Below are 22,562 nucleotides of genomic sequence, written 5' to 3'. Positions count from 1 at the left end.
TACATGCACACAACTCATTTCTTCAACAGGAGCAACATCATCGGTAGGAACAGAACTCAACTTTAGCAGGAAAAATGAGCAGCCTGCATAGAACGCTGCTTCCATCAAGAACAACACTGCCATCATGCACATTACTGTCCTTATACTGGGGACAACACCAGCATGCATAGGACTGCCCTTACAGCAGGAACACCACCACCAGTATATACGTGTGACTGTGCTTACAAGAGGAACAACAACACTGGATGCACAGGACTGTCCTTACAACAGGAACAGTACCACCAGCAAGCACAGAACCCTTCTTACAACAGGAACACTACCAACAGAATGGACAAAACTCACCATACATCTAAAATGATACTAGCGTCATGTACAGAACTGTTATTATGGTGATTTTGTTAACCTTATGCATAGGCCACAGATTTTTTTCCTGAGTAAATTTCAGTCTTCATTCGTGACTATTGTGCTCCAGATTGATAATTTATCATGAAGAATTGTTGGTGATTTCAGCTTCAGTGGAAGAATGTTGCAGACAAGGGTTCAAGTCCTGAACAATTTTCAAGAATGACTTTTATCATAAGTCCCTTTTAATTCCTTGCTGGAACTTTACATTGCTAGAATAGATTGGAACTTTCAAGAACACAGCTCAGGACTGTGTAACACTGCAATTTCCTCATGGACCAAGACCTTGGTATCTCAGTGTCAACAAAAGCAGCTTCAGGGGAAGGTCAGTTATGCAACCCTTTGTGATGACATAGCAAGGCTCCAGGCCATGAATGGAACTCTTTGGGTGAATCAAGTTTTCCTGCAGAAAGCATAGATCATTCAGCAGCACTTCCCCAGGAACTTATTAAATACTTGGTTTATTTGACTGATGTAGAGAACATCCAAAAAACAATACCTTGGAAACCTTCATGGACTTTTCTCATTATGTAGATGGGTGCAGTGAATCAAGGATGAGGCTTTCATTCTTTTGACAGTCATGTGGGTGCAAGCCCTTGAATGAAGGTAGTCCTTATGGTTTTTCATCTCTGAACATCTTGAGGCTATGGTGTAGAAATTTACTCTGGGTGTACAATACTGTGGCTGCCTGCTTCCTAATGAACAAATGTTTGTGCAGATCCCTTGCAAATCTTGTAGAGTTAGTGGAAAAGATGTTTTCCTTGGTAAAGTCCAAAAGTCGTTCTCTCCGAGGCTCTTATCTGTAAGGGTATGCAGTGTTTCGGAAGATGCCCTACAGAGATCACATTCAGTATCAACAGAAATGTATGTTGGGAAGGAGGCTTTCACATTGGATTTTTTCTTTAGGAATGACACCTTAGATAGGTCTCTCTGCTGCCAGAACCAGTACATTATTGCCAACACATTATCTTCAGTTTTAGACACAGGGCAGTTGGAACAGACACTGTATCCTCAGATTGAAATTATTAGCAGGAGATTTATCTTTGTGTTGGTACATCTTCTGGGAAAAGGTCTTTTCACACGAGTTGATTTTTGGGGTTTAGGAACTCAGAGTGGAACAAACAATCTTAGTGTGAAAGACTCCTCCACTTATGCCATATACCTTGGTTAATGCCAAGATTTTTCTAGATCACCTTGGCTTTTTGTGTTGGGCAATCTTTTCATGGATTTTTTCAAATGCTATTACAGGCAAAGGTTTGGAGAATTCCAAATAGATGACTTTTTACAAGATATTTGACCTGCTCAAAGACTACTATTTGGTCTTGAAACACTCTTTAGTCCCTTTGTAAGGATCTGTTGTCTCCAGTGTGATTGAAGCCTTGTCTGTGGAGTTCTTCGTTAGCTTTTTCATAACAAGGTTAAGGCTACTAATGCTATTGCTTAAAATTTTAGTGCTTTTCTAGGACCCACTTATCAGGTATTTGGTATTAACTTGACAGGACCTGTTTAGGATAAATATCCCAATATATATATATATATATATATATATATATATATATATATTTTTTTTTTTTTTTTTTTTTTTTTTTTTCTTTTTTTTTTTTTTGTCGCTGTCTCCCGCGTTTGCGAGGTAGCGCAAGGAAACAGACGAAAGAAATGGCCCAACCCACCCCCATACAACATGCATATACATACGTCCACACACGCAAATATACATACCTACACAGCTTGCCATGGTTTACCCCAGACGCTTCACATGCCCTGATTCAATCCACTGACAGCACGTCAACCCCGGTATACCACATCGATCCAATTCACTCTATTCCTTGCCCTCCTTTCACCCTCCTGCATATTCAGACCCCAATCACACAAAATCTTTTTCACTCCATCTTTCCACCTCCAATTTGGTCTCCCTCTTCTCCTCGTTCCCTCCACCTCCGACACATATATCCTCTTGGTCAATCTTTCCTCACTCATTCTCTCCATGTGCCCAAACCATTTCAAAACACCCTCTTCTGCTCTCTTAACCACGCTCTTTTTATTTCCACATATCTCTCTTACCCTGACGTTACTTACTCGATCAAACCACCTCACACCACACATTGTCCTTAAACATCTCATTTCCAGCACATCCATCCTCCTGCGCACAACTCTATCCATAGCCAACGCCTCGCAACCATACAACATTGTTGGAACCACTATTCCTTCAAACATACCCATTTTTGCTTTCCGAGATAATGTTCTCGACTTCCACACATTCTTCAAGGCTCCCAGGATTTTCGCCCCCTCCCCCACCCTATGATCCACTTCCGCTTCCATGGTTCCATCCGCTGCCAGATCCACTCCCAGATATCTAAAACACTTTACTTCCTCCAGTTTTTCTCCATTCAAACTTTCCTCCCAATTGACTTGACCCTCAACCCTACTGTACCTAGTAACCTTGCTCTTATTCACATTTACTCTTAACTTTCTTCTTTCACACACTTTACCAAACTCAGTCACCAGCTTCTGCAGTTTCTCACATGAATCAGCCACCAGTGCTGTATCATCAGCGAACAACAACTGACTCGCTTCCCAAGCTCTCTCATCCACAACAGACTTCATACTTGCCCCTCTTTCCAAAACTCTTGCATTCACCTCCCTAACAACCCCATCCATAAACAAATTAAACAACCATGGAGACATCACACACCCCTGCCACAAACCTACATTCACTGAGAACCAATCACTTTCCTCTCTTCCTACACGCACACATGCCTTACATCCTCGATAAAAACTTTTCACTGCTTCTAACAACTTGCCTCCCACACTATATATTCTTAATACCTTCCACAGAGCATCTCTATCCACTCTATCATATGCCTTCTCCAGATCCATAAATGCTACATACAAATCCATTTGCTTTTCTAAGTATTTCTCACATACATTCTTCAAAGCAAACACCTGATCCACACATCCTCTACCACTTCTGAAACCACACTGCTCTTCCCCAATCTGATGCTCTGTACATGCCTTCACCCTCTCAATCAATACCCTCCCATATAATTTACCAGGAATACTCAACAAACTTAAATTTGAGCACTCACTCTTATCCCCTTTGCCTTTGTACAATGGCACTATGCACGCATTCCACCAATCCTCAGGCACCTCACCATGAGTCATACATACATTAAATAACCTTACCAACCAGTCAATAATACAGTCACCCCCTTTTTTAATAAATTCCACTGCAATACCATCCAAACCTGCTGCCTTGCCGGCTTTCATCTTCCGCAAAGCTTTTACTACCTCTTCTCTATTTACCAAATCATTTTCCCTAACCCTCTCACTGTGCACACCACCTCGACCAAAACACCCTATATCTGCCACTCTATCATCAAACACATTCAACAAACCTTCAAAATACTCACTCCATCTCCTTCTCACATCACCACTACTTGTTATCACCTCCCCATTTGCGCCCTTCACTGAAGTTCCCATTTGCTCCCTTGTCTTACGCACTTTATTTACCTCCTTCCAGAACATCTTTTTATTCTCCCTAAAATTTAATGATACTCTCTCATTATATTTATATATTATATATATATTTTGCAGGAGACAGCGACAAAGCAAAAAAAAAAAAATGTATATATATATTTTGTTTTTTGCTCTGGCTTTTTGAAACTCCTGGATGGGTTTAGAAACTGTTTATTGGCTTAACATGAGAAACTGCTGTAGTGCACATTGATGTGAAAGAGGTGGGTTCTTCCTAAGCCTTCAATAGAAACCTTTTGTTGGAAGTAAGGGTGTTTGACACTCATCTCCCACCTTTGTCAGCACTGTGGCCTAGATCTGCCTAGTGTGACTTTGGGGATTCCTTCTTCAGGAAAGACAGATTCTAGTGGGCCTCCAGATCACCATTGGTGGTTTTCATTTTTAATTTTGATAAACTCTCCTCTTTTATGTAGATATGCTCACATGCTCAAAGGACAGACTTCAGATGACAGAGATGTTGGTTTTGAAGGTCAAAAACTTTTCTCTTCAAGGCAGTTGTCTGAGAGTTTGCTTTTTTTATGGTTTTCTTCCCCTGTCTTTTCAAAAACCATCTCTGTAACACTTTTTGGTTGATATAGTTCATCACTTTCTAAGCTTTTTGTGGCTAAAAGTGCATTAGTCAATAATATTATCTCTGTGGCACAATCTCAGATTGGCTGAAGGCAGGCCAACTTACTGCAACCATAGTTGGGTGGATGGCAAAGAGTGAGGAAGGCTGTTGCTTCCTAACCAGAAGCACTGTTATGTATAAGGTCTTGATTTTTTTATTATTTTTATTATTCCTAAGGATATTCAAGGAAATTTCTCATGCTTTGGAACACCACTGATAGATAAGAGGTTTTTAAGTTTGTGGAACTCTCTCTTTTTTCATTTTTCTTGTCCTTTTTTTCCCATGATTAGACTTTTTGGACCTGCAGTTACTTTTGTTGTTCTAAATGTAGCATATCTTTTAATATTATTTTCATTGATATTATATTTGTAAGTTTGAATTGCTTTGATCCTGAAGTGTAACTGACAAAAATAGCTGCCTGTGGGCATGACAATTATGGAAGTACAATATTACCATTGAAATCAAAAAGTGCTATAAATATTATTTGAGAAGTAAGTGTGAATATCTGGAGTCCAAAATTTTTTAAGATGTTAATTAGATTTATTAGAACAGAGGGTGCTTGTTGAAGAAATTTAAACAAGGCGTGGATACATATCTACAAAGTGTGTCTGGCCATCCAAGATATTTTGCATATTTAGGCATATTGTCCCTGGCCTGAAAACATTTGATTGAGCAAAGATGCATTTACAGCATGCTCCCAAACCAATTGGTAGGATTATAAGAGCCTGCAGAATTAGTGTAAGCCACTGTATATATGTATAAGCCGGATTCTACAGTTAATTTCTTTTTTCAGGTATTTAGTAATCTCTAGTTTAATTATTTCCTCTAACTTGTATTATTTGTTCATTTGTAGGCAAGATGTGTGGAGGCGGTGTGGTGAGCGCTCGAGGTCCCCGCCCCCCTCAGCAGCTGCTGCCGCGCCCGCTGTGCCTCCGTCGCCGCCGCCGCCGCCCCCAGTAACCCCCACCATCATGACCACTGCCTGAACCCACTTCTCCCATACCCTCACATCACTACCCTTAGCTTGCTTTCCCACTAATTCACTCCTCCTCACAGTAATACCTTGCTATCCCACAACTACTTTTGTATAAAATTTCTGTAGTTTATAACTTTCCTTTTAATAAAGAGGCTCAGGATTCACCCGTTTCCTTTCTTTGTCATTATTACTAAAAGGAATCTTACTGGAATCGAACTTTTATTTTCCTAGCTCTGTCTGCATTTCCTCATGATTCCTTCAGCTGGAATCTGTTGAGAAGGTCTTGCTACAAAGTTAATGTAGCAGTTCCGTGTATATCAGACCCATCTGTGGTTCTGTTATACAGTGGACTCCTTCTCCATCGCTGCCAAAAGGACACCTCTCGTCTAGAGCCTGTGTTGATGTGGCTCTAGATTGAGAAGTTTTCTTCGTCATTCACTATGCGCCAAGTATAAACATCAGTAACATTTTCTTTTTGCTTATTTGCATTTTAATTTTCATATTTCTGAGCCACTTGTATCTAAATTTCCTTTTCATTATCTCCTTCTCTATTTCTCTAATTTGTTAATTTGCTGTACTGCTAGTTACCCTTTTTCTACACAAACTAACATCTCGATAACGACATGAAAACGACTGATATTCTCCAATCAACTGAAGTGTTTAAGGTTAGTTAGTTTATGGATTTTGTGTACTTTGAAAATTCCTTTTTTATTCTTAGACTAATGTCTTTTTATTATACACAGTATTCTGTTTGCTCACTATTTGTCATACTAAGGACTTTGACATTGTTTTAAATAGCTAATAGGAAATTGAGTTTCTGTGAGTGGTATATACTCTCATAAGGGGATAGGGGATTAAGAATACTTCCTACGTATTCCCTGCGTGTCGTAGAAGGCGACTAAAAGGGGAGGGAGCGGGGGGCTGGAAATCCTCCCCTCTCGTTTTTTTTTAATTTTCCAAAAGAAAGAACAGAGGGGGCCAGGTGAGGATATTCCAAAAAAGGCCCAGTCCTCTGTTCCTAACGCTACCTCGCTAATGCGGGAAATGGCGAATAGTTTAAAAGAAAGAAAAGAAGTACTTTGATAAGCAATGAAAGGTTTTTATCAAGGATGTAAGGCATGTGTATGACTAGGAATAGAGGAAAGTGAGTGGTTCACAGTGAATGTCGGTTTGCAGCATGGTTGCATGATGTCTCCATGGTTGTTTGATATGTTTATGGATGGGGTTGTTAGGGAGGTGAATCCAAGAGTTTTGGAGAGAGGGGCAAGTATGCAGTCTGTTGTGAATGAGAGGGCTTGGGAAGTGAGTCAGTTGTTTGCTGGTGATACAGCGCTGGTGGCTGATTCATGTGAGAAACTGCAGAAGCTGGAGACTGAGTTTGGTAAAGTGTGTGAAAGAAGAAAGTTGGGAGTAAATTTGAATAAGAGCAAGGTTATTGGGTACAGTAGGGTTGAGGGACAAGTCAAATGGGAGGCAAGTTTGAATGGAGAAAAACTGGTGGAAGTGAAGTGTTTTAGATGTCTGGAAGTGGATTTAACAGTGGATGGAACCATGGAAGTGGAAGTGAGTCACAGGGTGGGGGAGGGGGCAAAGGTTCTGGGAGCGTTGAAGAATGTGTGGAAGGCGAGAACATTATCTCGGATAGCAAAAATGGGAATGATTGAAGAAATAGTGGTTCCAACAATGTTATATGGTTGCGAGGCGCGGGCTATAGATAGGGTTGTGCGGAGGAGAGTGGCTGTGTTGGAAATGAGATGTTTGAGGACAGTGTGTGGTTTGATCGAGTAAGTAATGAAAGGGTAAGAGAGATGTGTGGTAATGAAAAGTGTGGGTGAGAGAGCAGAAGAGGGTGTATTGAAATGGTTTGGTCACATGGAGAGAATGAATGAGGAAAGATTGACAAAGAGGATATATATATGTCAGAGGTGGAGGGAGTGAGGAGAAGTGGGAGACCAAATTGGAGGTGGAAGGATGGAGTGAAAAAGATCTTGAGCAATCAGGGCCTGAACATGCAGGAGGGTGAAAGGCGTGCAAGGAATAGAGTGAATTGGAACGATGCAGTATACCAAGATCGACGTGCTGTCAATGGATTGAACCAGGGCATGTGAAGTGTCTGGGGTAAACCATGGAAAGTTTTGTGGGGCCTGGATGTGGAGAGGGAGCTGTGGTTTTGGTGCATTACACATGACAGCTAGAGACTGAGTGTGAACGAATGTGTCCTTTGTTGTCTTTTCCTTGCGCTACCTCCTGTGCATGCCGAATGAGGGGGATCCCACTTCATGTGTGGTGGGGTGGCAACGGGAATGGCTGAAGGCAGCAAGTATGAATATGTACTTGTGTATATATGTATTTTGTCTGTGTATGTATATGTATGTATACATTGAAATGTATAGGTATGTATCTGTGCATATGTGGGCGTGTATGAATATATATGTGTATGTGGGTGGGTTGGGCCATTCTTTCGTCTGTCTCCTTGCGCTACCTCACTAATGCGGGAGACAGTGACAAAGTATGATGAAAAAAGAATTTTTTTTATTATTATTATAGTTTGTCGCTTTCTCCCGTGTTAACGAGGTAGCGCAAGGAAACAGACGAAAGAATGGCCCACCCCACGCACATATACATGCCTATACATTTCAACGTATACATATACATATATACACATGTACATAATTCATACTTGCTGCCTTTATTCATTCCCATCGCCACCCCACCACACATGAAAAGACAACCCCCTCCCCCTGCATGCGCGCGAGGTAGCGCTAGGAAAAGACAATAAAGGCCACATTTGTTCACACTCAGTCTCTAGCTGTCACGTATAATGCACCAAAACCACAGCTCCCTTTCCACATCCAGGCCCCACAAAACTTTCCGTGGTTTACCCCAGATGCTTCACATGCCCTGGTTCAATCCATTGACAGCACGTCGACCCCGGTATACTACATTGTTCCAATTCACTCTATTCCTTGCATGCCTTTCACCCTCCTGCATGTTCAGGCCCTGATCCCTCAAAATCTTTTTCACTCCATCCTTCCACCTCCAGTTTAATCTCCCACTTCTCCTCGTTCCCTCCACCTCTGACACATATATCCTCTTTATCAATCTTTCCTCATTTATTTTCTCCATATGACCAAACCATTTCAATGCCCCCTCTTCTGCTCTCTCAACCACACTCTTTTTATTACCTCACATCTACCTAACCCTTTCATTACTTACTCGATTACACCACATATTGTCCTCAAACATCTCATTTCCAATACATCCACCCTCCTCCACACAACCCTATTTATAGCCTACTTCTCGCATCCGTATAACATTGTTGGAACCACTATTCCTTTAAACATACCCATTTTTGCTGTCCGAGATAATGTTCTCGCCTTCCACACATTCTTCCACGCTCCCAGAACTTTCGCCCCCTCCCCCACCCTATGATTTACTTCTGCTTCCATTGTTCCATCCGCTGCCAAATCCACTCCCAGATATCTAAAACACTTTACTTCCTCCAGTTTTTCTCCATTCAAACCTACCTCCCAATTGACTGGTCCCTCAACCCTACTGTACCCAATAACCTTGCTCTTATTCACATTTACTCTTAGCTTTCCTCTTTCACACACTTTAACAGACTCAGTCACCAGCGCTGTATCATCAGCAAACAACAACTGACACTTCCCAAACCCTCTCATTCACAACAGACTGCATACTTGCCCCTCTCTCCAAAACTCTTGGATTCACCTCCCTAACAACCCCATCCATAGACAAATTAAACAACCATGGAGACATCATGCACCCCTGCTGCAAACCGACATTCACTGAGAACCAATCACTTTCCCATCTTCCTTCTCGTACACATGCCTTACATCCTCGATAAAAACTTTTCACTGCTTCTAGCAACTTGCCTCCCACACCATATACTCTTAATACCTTCCACAGAGCCTCTCTATCAACTCTATCATATGCCTTCTCCAGATCCATAAATGCTACATACAAATCCATTTGTTTTTCTAAGTATTTTTCACATACATTCTTCAAAGCAAACACCTGATCCACACATCCTCTACCACTTCTGTGTGTGTCTTGGTGGCTCATGAAAAGGAGCATGATAGGGCAGCACCACTCTTAAACCTTTAGCAAGAATCCTGTTTCTGAAACTTCAGGTAGTATATTAGTATTTCATCTAAAAATTAACGTACTTCTGGTAGTATCTATAACATTCTCAGGGTTCAGGTTAATTCAGGCTTTGGAATTTTTCTCCCATTTTGTGTCACTTGTATAGCATGGTAGACATAAGATCTCTTTGTCCTTCAGTATGATATGTGTATCACTGGAGGTCATAGTTCAACCATGAAAGTCTAAAGCAGATGCTTATTAACTTAAAACATATGTTACCCCCTTCCAAAAAAAGGAAAAAGATAATTGCTGGAGATCCTTACTCATGTTGGATTTTCCTTGGTCTAAAGGTATGACACAGAAGTTAACCTTTAAATTAACCTTTTTCATATATTGAAAAGCCTAAATCAGGTAATCAGTAAATTTCAAAGACTGAGAATTGATTCAGATAATGGATGTAGGGAGGTAGAAAAATTTAAAGAAAGGATTTAAGAAATATTGAAAGATTAGTATAGGGTTTGTAAAATCCATTTATTTAAAATTTTGATTTACCTGATAATTGATTAATTGTTGAAAATTTTCATTCATATATATTATCTGATGTGTCATCTTTTTTATTTTGCATCAACAACAATAACAGTTGTTATGAAGCTTGTACGGTGTGAGTGGCCGCCATCACTGGTGGTGGAGTGGTTGTGTGGGGAATTGGAGGAACGTGGAATCCCAGGCCCCACATATGCACACACCCTCCTGTCCCTACTCCACCACCACTACTGCCCCCACCCTGCTCCCACAACTCCCATCTCCGCTACCACCTGCTCTGGCAACGCTAGTGGCCGTTATCACCATCCACTCTCTCGTCGCCACCTGGATGACTTTGACTTGCGTGATTTGGACTTGGATGACCTACTAGGTCACACTACTCACCCAGACGCTGATCTTCCTGATCTGTCATCCTTCACCCCACAGCAGGTATAATGAAACTTTATATTTTTCTTTGTCCTATATGATCTGGAATTTCTCGTATAGATAGTGCATGCAACCTTAGTGTAAATGTCTTTTGTCACCTATATGATCATGAAGTATGAAATACTTTACACAAATGTATAGTATTATCTTGATGCTTGTAACTGGGGCATCAGTGGCCAAGAAATCTTGTAGACAGAACATATGTTAACATATTTATGTATGTGTATGTGAGTAGATGGGCCATTCTTATGTTTCCTGGCACCGATTAAGTGTAATGAATATAAATACTTATATGTGTGTACTTAGCAAAAGCCTGAACTGTCTGGCACATTAGATATTTGTAGTTGGCTGTTCCTATCATCAACAGCAGTCCCACCCGTGTAAGATCCTAGAAAATTCTTTAACCCTGTAAGTATGTCTCCATATGTTTTACGGGGAAAGGATGGAGCAGGTACACTTACATTGTGAATTTTCCTGCCAACATTATAATAGGCTGGTACTTTGTGTAGGCAATATAAATGCTATATGTCATTAACAATGCTGTTTGCCATGAAGGGAAAATTTTATGTGCATGCCTCAGACCCAGAACAATGTTTTTCTTATCAAACATAGCACCTGTCTCTCTTTTCTTTTCTTCCCGTTTCATTCAGAGCCAGAACATGTAGGTTGTTCTCATCTAATGTAGCACCTTAAATTTCCTATGGATGCTCAAACGCCCTAACCTGTGCCTTTGAGGACATATCCTTTCTTGGCTCTTTCTTCTGTTCCAGTTAATGGAATTTGAAATTATGAGAGGGAAGAGTTTGTGTCCTGCTCATTCCCTTGCCTATCACTGTATATGACTCATAGGAGACATAATTATTATGAAATTCATTCATGTTTAAAAAAGATTTGTTCTTAAGAGAAAAGGAACCCCATCCACAGTATGAGGAACCAGCATTACAGTAGTATAATTATCATCATCTCATTACTAGAGAGCACATCAGCCCAAATTGATATATGTTTCATGCCATGGTGTTTGAGTTTGCTGTGTCATTCATAGAATTTATTTTTTTATGATGACCCCAGGACCCCTTTCAAAAAGTGTTCGTGTTTCCTTGGAACCCTTTTTGTAGGGGTTTCTGCAGCTCTACAGCTGCACTACGCTTTTTAGCAGAGACAGCATAGACACACACACACACACAATCCCTCTCTCTCTCTCTCCTCTCCTCTCCTCTCCTCTCCTCTCCTCTCCTCTCTCTCTCTCTCTCTCTCTCTCTCTCTCTCTCTCTCTCTCTCTCTCTCTCTCTCTTGCAAAAGGTGACTTTTCACTCATCATGCATCCTCAAGCAGGCGGCAGAATTAAGCAGCACTGTATTCCTAGACGAAATCATCAAAGATGTATTTATAGATTAGAATGTGATATTGTGTGCTTTGGCAATCATTTTAAAAGGTTTTGGCATTGGATTGGACTAATTCATTTTCATGTTTGAGTGATATCACATATCTTTCATAGTTTTATCCCGTTGATATGTGTTATAAACCACTTGTTGTAAATGCTGTGAGTGAAGTATACCATTTTGATCTATTCTGTACATAATCACTCCTTTAGATTCTTCCTGACATCATCTTGCATCCTGACTGATTTGATACCAGTTGAAATGAGAAGTAGTGTTGTATATGTTGAATCTTCCAAGTGGATTCTTTACCGTGAAGGTAATTTTTTTGCAAATTCTTGACAAGATATTCCTGTGTTATTTTTCTTTCTTAATCTCAATGTATAGATAAGCTTTGTGTGAAAGGTAAATGTTTTAACTAGGTGTAATTAGCACTGGATGGTAGTTAGACTATCCTTATTAATGTATGTTATAAGTTTCATGTATCTTGTAGCGTGGAGGAAGTCGTCGTGCTCGTAAACGCCACAAGGTTCGCCAAAAACACCGTATACTGACCTCAGAGGAACTGCAGAAGGTGGCTGCTCTCCAGTGCCTCATGTCTGCTTCTGATGAGGTAAAGCTATTAGGATGTAAAGCTGATGACAGAGAATGTCTGTGCTGGGTTATTTTTCTGTGAAGTGATCGTAGACTTGGCATCTGATTCAGTTTCTGAAACTTTGCAGTACAGGGTTGTCAAGTGTGCAATCTCTGAAAGCATTTTTGAATTTGCCAAGAAGGTATGTCTTAAAAGAGCATTTAACTGATTATTTTGGTTATTTTCATTATTGGCAGCGCTATGACTTGGAGAGCCTGGTGGAAGAACTTTGTTCTCGTTTGAAAACTGCTGCTGAGAATGAGCACTGTAACATTACTAACAGTACTCCTGCTTGTGGCAACAAGGACAAGTCAGTTGCATTGAATGCTGTTTCCCAGGAGAGCAATATTGATACAGATGAGTATGCATCTTCATCTACACCAGAGGAACAGGCTGAAAAGTAAGACTAATGCTTTCATAATCACGATTTCTAGAGTTTATTAAGGTGTTTTGAGGTATTTTAGAAAGGTTTTTCATATATCCATAAACTATTGTAGATTGATTTGTGCATAGTCTCCCATGCCATATTAAGTACTCTATGCATTTAAGAGTTAGAAAACTTAGCTGGATTGTCGAGATATTTTCTTGAAGACCTTCATTTTGGAGTAATTGCCTCTTCAGTTTTGCAATCTGTTATTAGAGAAATAGGTATATGTGTGAACAGAATTAGGGTTGCATCTGCAAATGAAGTAAGTAATCTGTATAAGACAAAAAGGAGAAAGATGGGAAATGGCAAGCTTCGTTGATTAGCATGGAGTGTGAGAATATATATTTTCATGACACTCACTGTAGCTCTTGTGTGAATTTCACTTATGGTATGAATTAAGTTTAGATCATGTATTCTTTGCATACTGTATATTGTCATAATTATCGTGTCTTAATCCTTTACTTAATTCATGTGCTTTAAGCTCATTTCTTGTTGCTTATTATTTAGGCAGATTGCTTTTTCTTCAGATACTATGCAGCCTTTCCACCTCTAAGTGGGTCTTCCAAGGAAAACTGCTTTTGTGCAAAACCATGGAAGTCAGGAGATGCTCTCTGTTCATGTGTCTGGGAGGGCCAGAAGTCCTCAATTTTCGCACATAACGAAGCCATCCAAACCAATTCCACCAAGATGCCTCGAACCCACCGTAAGAAGTGCCGTGAAAAGGAGAAAAAGGAAATAGAAGCAAAATTTGATGGGATTGTTAGTCATGAAGGGTCCCGACGACATCATGTTTCATTTACATGGCATGCCGCCCTAAAACATAAAGAAGCAAAGCTGAATGAAAGCTATGACACTGACAGTGCCTCAGAGCCTGAAAGAGGTGTAGAGAGACGACGTAAAAAATTTATGGGTCCTCTGTTAGATGAGGATATTGGAGAAGGATACATAGGTGATACCAGCTCACGTGAAAGCTCTGAAGACCGGGATAAAAGTGATGATTTAGAGAAGTCCAGAGATGACAAGCTTGGTAAGACCTCAGGGTCTTTGGGTTTAGAAAAGGAAAAGATGAGCCAAGAGGAGTGGGAATGTATGGGAGATTTACTCCTAGGAGCTAGTGACAATGAGGGCAATAGTTTGCAGGGAGGAGGAGGTAGCCGACTTTTTGAACGTGGGAGCACCTCTGGTGGCACAAGTGGTTCCAGTAGCGATGTTGAGACCCAGGAGGCTGAAAGTGTGAGGCAGTTGGAGCGGAAAATCTCAGACACAGTGGCTCAGGTATGGGGTCAGGCAGGGGAACCTCTTTGCTATGGTCGAGGGGAACATGTATGGGATCCTCCAGCTGTTGAGGAAATGGCTCTGTATACCACTATTTGGGGCTTTAATATTCCAGAGCAGCATGAGAATCATGATTCTATCTCCATAGAGCATAGCCATGGCAACAAAGTCATCCAGGAGCCTGTGATACCCACTAATGATGGATGGCATCAAAATCACACATGGCGTGCTTTTAATCCCATAACAGAAGAGGCTGCTCTCTTGTGCAGCATTTCGAGTCGAAGTCCTCATGATAACTTGAAAGAAAACTCTCTTAAAGATGCAAATACCCTTCTTCATTTGCATAACAGCTTAGAGAAGTCCATATGGTCAGACTGCAATGCTAATGATATTTCTGCTAATGAGGGTACACTTCCTCTCTGCATGGATGACCAGATCGGTAATTCTTTGGAATCTTATAAAGAAGAGGAAGGAAAATGCCACACCACAGAAGAATTAGAGAACAAATTATGTGAGTCATTCTTGCAAATGGGAATTGAAAATTTATGGGAAAGTACACTAGGTCTTGAAAGTGTTTTTGCAGAACTTAGTATAAGTAATAGTAATTTAGATTATGTTTCAGAAAACAATAGTTTTGAAGAAGTAGTACATGATAGTCATACAGATTCAGAGCATGAGAAAATGATGGCCCTTGTAGAAGATGTTTGTAAGAGCTATGAGTCTCAAGAAGAGGCTGCTCCGGACACTTCAGCCGTAAAACAAATGCCATCTGGACCTCGTGGTCCCCAAGCTGACCTTCGCCATACAGAAAATAGTGGTTTTTCAATGGTCATTCCTCGTGGTAAAAGTGTAGAACCGATTCCATCCCTGGAGCAACTTCCTGAAAGTTTGCTCTTAAGTTCAGGAAGTAATAGTGCAAGTCATATTGGAGTTTTTGAGAATATTGATGCACTTCCTCCAGCCCAGGAGGAGGAGAATTTATTAACATCTCCACGTACACACTTTAGACCTATTCGCCAAGACAGTATAGGAAGCATGGCAGATGATCACTATGAGGATGGCACTATGTTCATTGTGAATTCTGAACGTCCCGATTTGCCATTCCAGCGTACAAGTAGTGGGGCATTGTTTCTTGAAAGTGACCTTTTAGAAGGGTCACCTAAAAAGTATATGGTGTACAAGGAACCAGCTCCCAAGGTGATACAAGTGGAAGAAGAAAAAGAGGTTGCTGCTCATGAAAGTTATACAGCCATTGCATTGATCCCAAAGTTCAAAGTTGTTAACAATGAAAAATTTTGTCAGACTGAAGAGGAAAGTTTGACAGGGGGGTTACAATCTTTACGTATTAATGTGGAGAAGTTGGCTCCATATGGAAAGCTATGTCTTACAGACCGTTTTGTATGTAAGGAAGAAGAACAAGAACCAGATGTTTTTGAATTTCAACAGCAAGATTTTCCAGACAGCAGTAATTTGGCAAGCATATGGAAGAGTGGACTTCAACCCTCAGAACCAACATACTCAAGAAACATTTGGCAGATTCAGGTGGAACAAGATAGGGAAGATGGTTGGCCTCACTTAGGTGAACTAGAGGGTGGAGGAATTCCAGGAGGTGCTTGGCTTGAAAGAGAAGGGGAAGGAGCCACAGGATGGAGCAGTGAAGGACACTTTGAACCTCCTCCTGATGAGTCAAATATTAGTCGGAAGTCAGAGGCTGTTGTTATCCCTACGTCTCTAGCGTCACTCTGGCATCAAAGCAGTTCCCCATCCTCTCCAACCATCCCTGCAACCATGCCTAGTCTTCATGCTCTCTGGACTGGCTTAACTGCATGTGCCACTGAAGAATCAGACCTTGACACAAGCAGGGCCAACATGTACATTATTACCAACCCAACAACTCATATACCTGGTAAATTCCATGATAATTGTCACTTGATGTCTGCATTAAACGAATTAGGCCCATGGAAGCACATAGATAGTGTGGAAAAATCAGGAAACAGTAGAAAAGAACAGATTTGGTCTGAAAATTCTCTGTTAAGCAATCAGCAGAACCTGCACTCTGATGACATTCAGAAAAGGTATGGAAATTATATGCTGTTACTAATTAACACATTACTCATAAGACCATATGTTTATGTTACATTCATGTTTATTTCCGAAATCTCTGTGTTTTGGTGTTTGAAATTTATTTATCACTTGTAAACTTTTTTATGTGGCTTATTGCACTAGTGCACTGCAGAAATGTATTTGTCAGATGTAATTTTTGAACTAACTTGTAATATGAAATATGCTCAAAAAGACAGAAAAAACATCATACAGTGATAATTCAGTAAATTTTTTTGCCTCTTTCATATAGGAATGTCACTCTCAGTGCAAATGTAGATGCTCCAGGAGTTTGCACTGAATTGCGGTTGGAGGTGGACCAAGAGGCTGATGAACTCCTGGGAGCTGTTCATGCTCAGACTACTAGTTCTCAGCCTCTGCATCCTGGTGTTCCAGCCTTAGTCTCAGATGGTCACTCACCCAGACCATTGCATGAGCGCCTCAAAAAGTGTTCTTCTGGGAATCCAGTGAGCAAGACTGCAGATTCAAGTATCCCCTTGTGTAAAGCAAAAATTATGGTACATGAAGATACAGAACGGGAGGACCTGGATGATTTAGCACCTGGATGGGAACTGAATGATGGGTTCGAGTGGGGACCTCAGGCTGCTGGTGCTCATGATATGGAGGTAGGAATTTAGTCTTTTATGGAAAAGTTTTTAGGATTTTTATTTCTGTGAATTGTAAGGAGGAATGATACTGATATTTGGTGTTACGACCCTTAACCTTAACCTACCATTAACAAATTGAGAATGTTGAGGTACTGGTGGTGTAGTTACAGTGAAGTCAGGAAAGACAAGACTTATGGATATGTTTCTTGCAAGGAAGAATATGATAGTGAATAAGATGTGAGGTCTTTGAGTGGGTTGAGTAGTGCTTGTTAGATATTGTAATAGTAGTGTGTAGATTATCTTTATGTTTTAAGTGGTTATAACCACGGTGTGTGAAAAGGGGGAGGACAGAAATAGAAAAGTTGAAAACCAAAAAGATAAAAAACCACTGAACTTCACTTCACAATCTTTTTACCATGTGTGTTTTCCTCAATTATATCTCTTTATGTGTTGTTTCACCTCTGACCTTTTAATGTCTGCATTTACCATACAGCCAAACTTGAGCATTATGTGATCACTTTTTTCAGTCTGACTTTACCATATCCTAACATGCCTGCTTTCTAAGAATGCAGGTGTGTTAGCTCCATCCTCAAGCATCATTTTTGTCTTCTGGCTGTATCTTTTTCTTTTCTCCTATTCTTCCTTTGGTTTATTATGTTTGACGATTATTTCGCTGAATTCCACTTTTCTTAAGTATTCTTAGCTTTCCCAAGTACTTCCTGTCTAGACGACTCCAAAGCAAATGAAACCATAACTGGTCACTCCCTTATGTCTTGATTATGTCCACCAGTTTTTCTTCTTTCTTTTATCCTAGAAATGTATCTGGCAGTTCTATAGCCTTGCATAATCTTTTGAATATTTCTTCTTTCTTTCCTAGTCTCTGACTTTAATGAAATTCTCTCTCTCTCTCTCTCTCTCTCTCTCTCTCTCTCTCTCTCTCTCTCTCTCTCTCTTTCTCTCTTAGTTGATAAGCATGGTCAGAAACCCATCATCAACTGATCTATAAACCTCCATGATTGCTCCATCTCAATTTTTTTTTTTTTTTTTTTTTTTTTTCATTTTGCCGCTGTCTCCCGTGTTTGCGAGGTAGCGCAAGGAAACAGACGAAAGAAATGGCCCAACCCACCCCCATACACATGTATATACATACGTCCACACACGCAAATATACATACCTACACAGCTTTCCATGGTTTACCCCAGACGCTTCACATGCCCTGATTCAATCCACTGACAGCACGTCAACCCCGGTATACCACATCGCTCCAATTCACTCTATTCCTTGCCCTCCTTTCACCCTCCTGCATGATCAGGCCCCGATCACACAAAATCTTTTTCACTCCATCTTTCCACCTCCAATTTGGTCTCCCTCTTCTCATTCCCTCCACCTCCGACACATATATCCTCTTGGTCAATCTTTCCTCACTCATTCTCTCCATGTGCCCAAACCATTTCAAAACACCCTCTTCTGCTCTCTCAACCACGCTCTTTTTATTTCCACACATCTCTCTTACCCTTACGTTACTTACTCGATCAAACCACCTCACACCACACATTGTCCTCAAACATCTCATTTCCAGCACATCCATCCTCCTGCGCACCACTCTATCCATAGCCCACGCCTCGCAACCATACAACATTGTTGGAACCACTATTCCTTCAAACATACCCATTTTTTGCTTTCCGAGATAATGTTCTCGACTTCCACACATTCTTCAAGGCTCCCAGAATTTTCGCCCCCTCCCCCATCCTATGATCCACTTCTGCTTCCATGGTTCCATCCGCTGCCAGATATACTCCCAGATATCTAAAACACTTTACTTCCTCCAGTTTTTCTCTATTCAAACTCACCTCCCAATTGACTTGACCCTCAACCCTACTGTACCTAATAACCTTGCTCTTATTCACATTTACTCTTAACTTTCTTCTTTCACACACTTTACCAAACTCAGTCACCAGCTTCTGCAGTTTCTCACATGAATCAGCCACCAGCGCTGTATCATCAGTGAACAACAACTGACTCACTTCCCAAGCTCTCTCATCCCCAACAGACTTCATACTTGCCCCTCTTTCCAAAACTCTTGCATTCACCTCCCTAACAACCCCATCCATAAACAAATTAAACAACCATGGAGACATCACACACCCCTGCCGCAAACCTACATTCACTGAGAACCAATCACTTTCCTCTCTTCCTACACGTACACATGCCTTACATCCTCGATAAAAACTTTTCACTTCTTCTAACAACGTGCCTCCCACACCATATATTCTTAATACCTTCCACAGAGCATCTCTATCAACTCTATCTTATGCCTTCTCCAGATCCATAAATGCTACATACAAATCCATTTGCTTTTCTAAGTATTTCTCACATACATTCTTCAAAGCAAACACCTGATCCACACATCCTCTACCACTTCTGAAACCACACTGCTCTTCCCCAATCTGATGCTCTGTACATGCCTTCACCCTCTCAATCAATACCCTCCCATATAATTTACCAGGAATACTCAACAAACTTATACCTCTAATTTGAGCACTCACTCTTATCCCCTTTGCCTTTGTACAATGGCACTATGCACGCATTCCGCCAATCCTCAGGCACCTCACCATGAGTCATACATACATTAAATAACCTTACCAACCAGTCAACAATACAGTCACCCCCTTTTTTAATAAATTCCACTGCAATACCATCCAAACCTGCTGCCTTGCCGGCTTTCATCTTCCGCAAAGCTTTTACTACCTCTTCTCTGTTTACCAACTCATTTTCCCTAACCCTCTCACTTTGCACACCACCTCGACCAAAACACCCTATATCTGCCACTCTATCATCAAACACATTCAACAAACCTTCAAAATACTCACTCCATCTCCTTCTCACATCACCACTACTTGTTATCACCTCCCCATTTGCGCCCTTCACTGAAGTTCCCATTTGCTCCCTTGTCTTACGCACTTTATTTACCTCCTTCCAGAACATCTTTTTATTCTCCCTAAAATTTAATGATACTCTCTCACCCCAACTCTCATTTGCCCTTTTAGAACATATTATTCTTTGTACAGTTTAACTTAATTTCCTGCATACCTCTGTTACTATGATCCCTGGTCTTTGTCCCTGTACATCAGTCCTCATGCTCATTTTGTGTTAATCAGCTGCTGAAATTGCTCATTCTGTGCCTCCTTGCCCACTTTTGTCTATAGATTCTGTATGTGTGTTAGTCCTTTCCTTTGATTCAGTGTTTACCAGATATTTTTGATTGCAACCCTGAATACAATCTTTTCCTGGCCTGGTGACCCAAAGGGCTGATTTATAATGCACTATGTATGCTACATTATACTATTCATGCATTGTTAACACACACAGGCACAGAGCACATAAGCTGGCACTAATTACAAAAACAAGAAAACAGGCCCTGTTTGTGGGAAATAAGTATGGTTATATGGCCTTGAATGGGGAAATGGTAGCATTTTCCAATTCAGGGTCATACGTATTCTTTTCAAGAACCACATCTTCCCTTTCAAGGCTATGCACTACAGTCTTTCATCCTCTGAACAGACAATGCTTCACATCATTATGTCATTCACAGCTTTACAGGTAAGATACAGGCAAAAACTTACTTTGCTTCTAACGAATGTGATCGCAACCTCCTTCAGTACACCACCGAATCGTCAGACTTGGCTACTTCGCTATGGAGGGACAAGCTTCATGTTCACACTAGGTGACTTGGTGTACCAGTATGAGTAATAAACGTGCCTGATTCAGACATGCGTCAAGTTTTTTTTTTTTTTTTTCTTCATGCATATTCGCCATTTCCCTCATTAGCAAGGTGACGTTAAGAACAGAGGACTAAGCCTTTAAGGGAATACCCTCACTTGGCCTCCTTCTCTGTACTTTCTTTTAGGGGAAAGATAGAAAGTGAGTCAAGGGGAGCAAAGCATCTGGGAGTGATGAAGAATGTATGTACCTCACTTCCCATTGTGTCTTCCATCTTTTCATTTTCAATTCATCCACCCTTGTATGCACATCCTCATCTATAGTCCATGCCTTGTATCCATGTAACATTGTTGGGACTACTATACCTTCAAATGGTATATTTATTAAATAGAGAATTTTTCATATCATTTAATGCAAATCCTTCACAGCAGGCTTAGTTAAGAGACCTCTATATCTTGAATAGGCTCATTTGTAGTTGTTGATGGATGCTTAGGCATAGTGGTGATTAACTGAAGTGGGTAGGATCATAGAAATATATGAGTGGCAAATGATGCGTCCATATTATTTAAATGCAACTAGGGAACTGATGCAGTGGGCAGCATGGCATGAACGGCATTGGTACCCCACAGCGTTTAGCCAGCTGGGCTCACTTTGCCTTGTGAGCAACTGTTTAGAAGAAAAAAACATTTACATCTAAACAAGATTCCAAGTTTCTTCGAGGAAAGCTTATCTATTTCTGTAATGTGGGGTATCCTAGGTAGAGTGGATGTTATTGTAATACCAAGTATGTTCATTGAGCTCATTGGTGTTGAAGGGCTTTGAATGGACCCCATTGAGGTAGGTGTACTGCCAGTGTATGATAACTGGTTCTTTTTACAGGTATGATTTCACCTGTACTAGCAGATTCGAGCTCCCATCTGCTAGGTCCTGTGGAGGGCATTGTTCACTGGTACATCTACTTACTCACCAGACCTGCTATTTTTTCCCCATCATACCTCCCATATTGCCGGCACAACCTTTCCACTCAGCACTAACATGTTTTCTTGAAAATGTATCACACCGACCAGCATTTTCAATTTTGCCAAGGAAATGGATGAATTATTGTAATGGCAACTTTGCATAGGGTTGTCATCATGCATCTTGCAGTTTCCTTGGCATGTTTGCTGACAGAAAACAGATAGGACTGGCTTTCTGTAGTATGTAATAGAGTATAATGGTTTCCAGAAAATATGTCATCCTATCTACCAGCATTTTCTATCCTGACAAGGGAATGGATGAAATTTTGACAGTTGTGTGTGAGGGTTAGGCATCATTCACGTGCAAACTTCCTTTGCGTGTCCACAAACAGAAGACAGGACTACCTTTTTATAGTATAGATATACACCTTAGCACAATGTGTACTTCATTGTTCCTTTGCAGGCATGATTTGGTACCCCTTTAATAAGCACGCTACACATTTGTTATTTACATACAGGAAAAACTTGATGTATATGAATGAATGAACGAATGATTTTTCTGTCACCAGAAATATAAGCAGTATTGTTATGTTAAGTGATTCAATATTCTAAACAAATTGAACTTTCATTATTTGGTATTTTATGTGGAGAGAGAAAATCAGAGCTTAAGTAATTATTTATTTGTATTGTTGTTGTTGTTGTTGTTGGGGGGGGGGTTACAATCAAGGGGCCCCATCTCTTGAACATTCTTTACTATCATTATACTGTTTTGGAGGTTGTTTTACATTCACAGAGCCCATCTCTTGAATATTCTTTACTGTCATACAACTTCTTAGATTTATGTATGGTGCTTCCATTAACAATGTCA

The 22,562-nt window shown here is 40.6% G+C and overlaps 1 protein-coding gene across 5 annotated transcripts in view; it reads left to right on the top strand.

The window, feature by feature from the left end:
* LOC139762369 (uncharacterized) overlaps window positions 1-22,562 on the top strand; it is a 122,572-nt gene that overhangs the window by 76,285 nt on the left and 23,725 nt on the right. For all 5 annotated transcript variants that reach the window (XM_071687157.1, XM_071687158.1, XM_071687154.1 and 2 more), the window contains exons 2-7: window positions 5,400-6,187; window positions 10,270-10,601; window positions 12,468-12,587; window positions 12,806-13,008; window positions 13,563-16,385; window positions 16,664-17,036. In XM_071687157.1, coding sequence (XP_071543258.1) covers window positions 10,275-10,601; window positions 12,468-12,587; window positions 12,806-13,008; window positions 13,563-16,385; window positions 16,664-17,036 — 3,846 coding nt within the window. In that variant the 5' untranslated portion in view covers window positions 5,400-6,187; window positions 10,270-10,274. The remainder of the gene's footprint in view (window positions 1-5,399; window positions 6,188-10,269; window positions 10,602-12,467; window positions 12,588-12,805; window positions 13,009-13,562; window positions 16,386-16,663; window positions 17,037-22,562) is intronic.

Source organism: Panulirus ornatus, chromosome 43 (assembly GCF_036320965.1).
Source record: "Panulirus ornatus isolate Po-2019 chromosome 43, ASM3632096v1, whole genome shotgun sequence".
NCBI classification, from domain to species: domain Eukaryota; kingdom Metazoa; phylum Arthropoda; class Malacostraca; order Decapoda; family Palinuridae; genus Panulirus; species Panulirus ornatus.
This window is presented reverse-complemented; position numbering and strand designations above follow the sequence as displayed.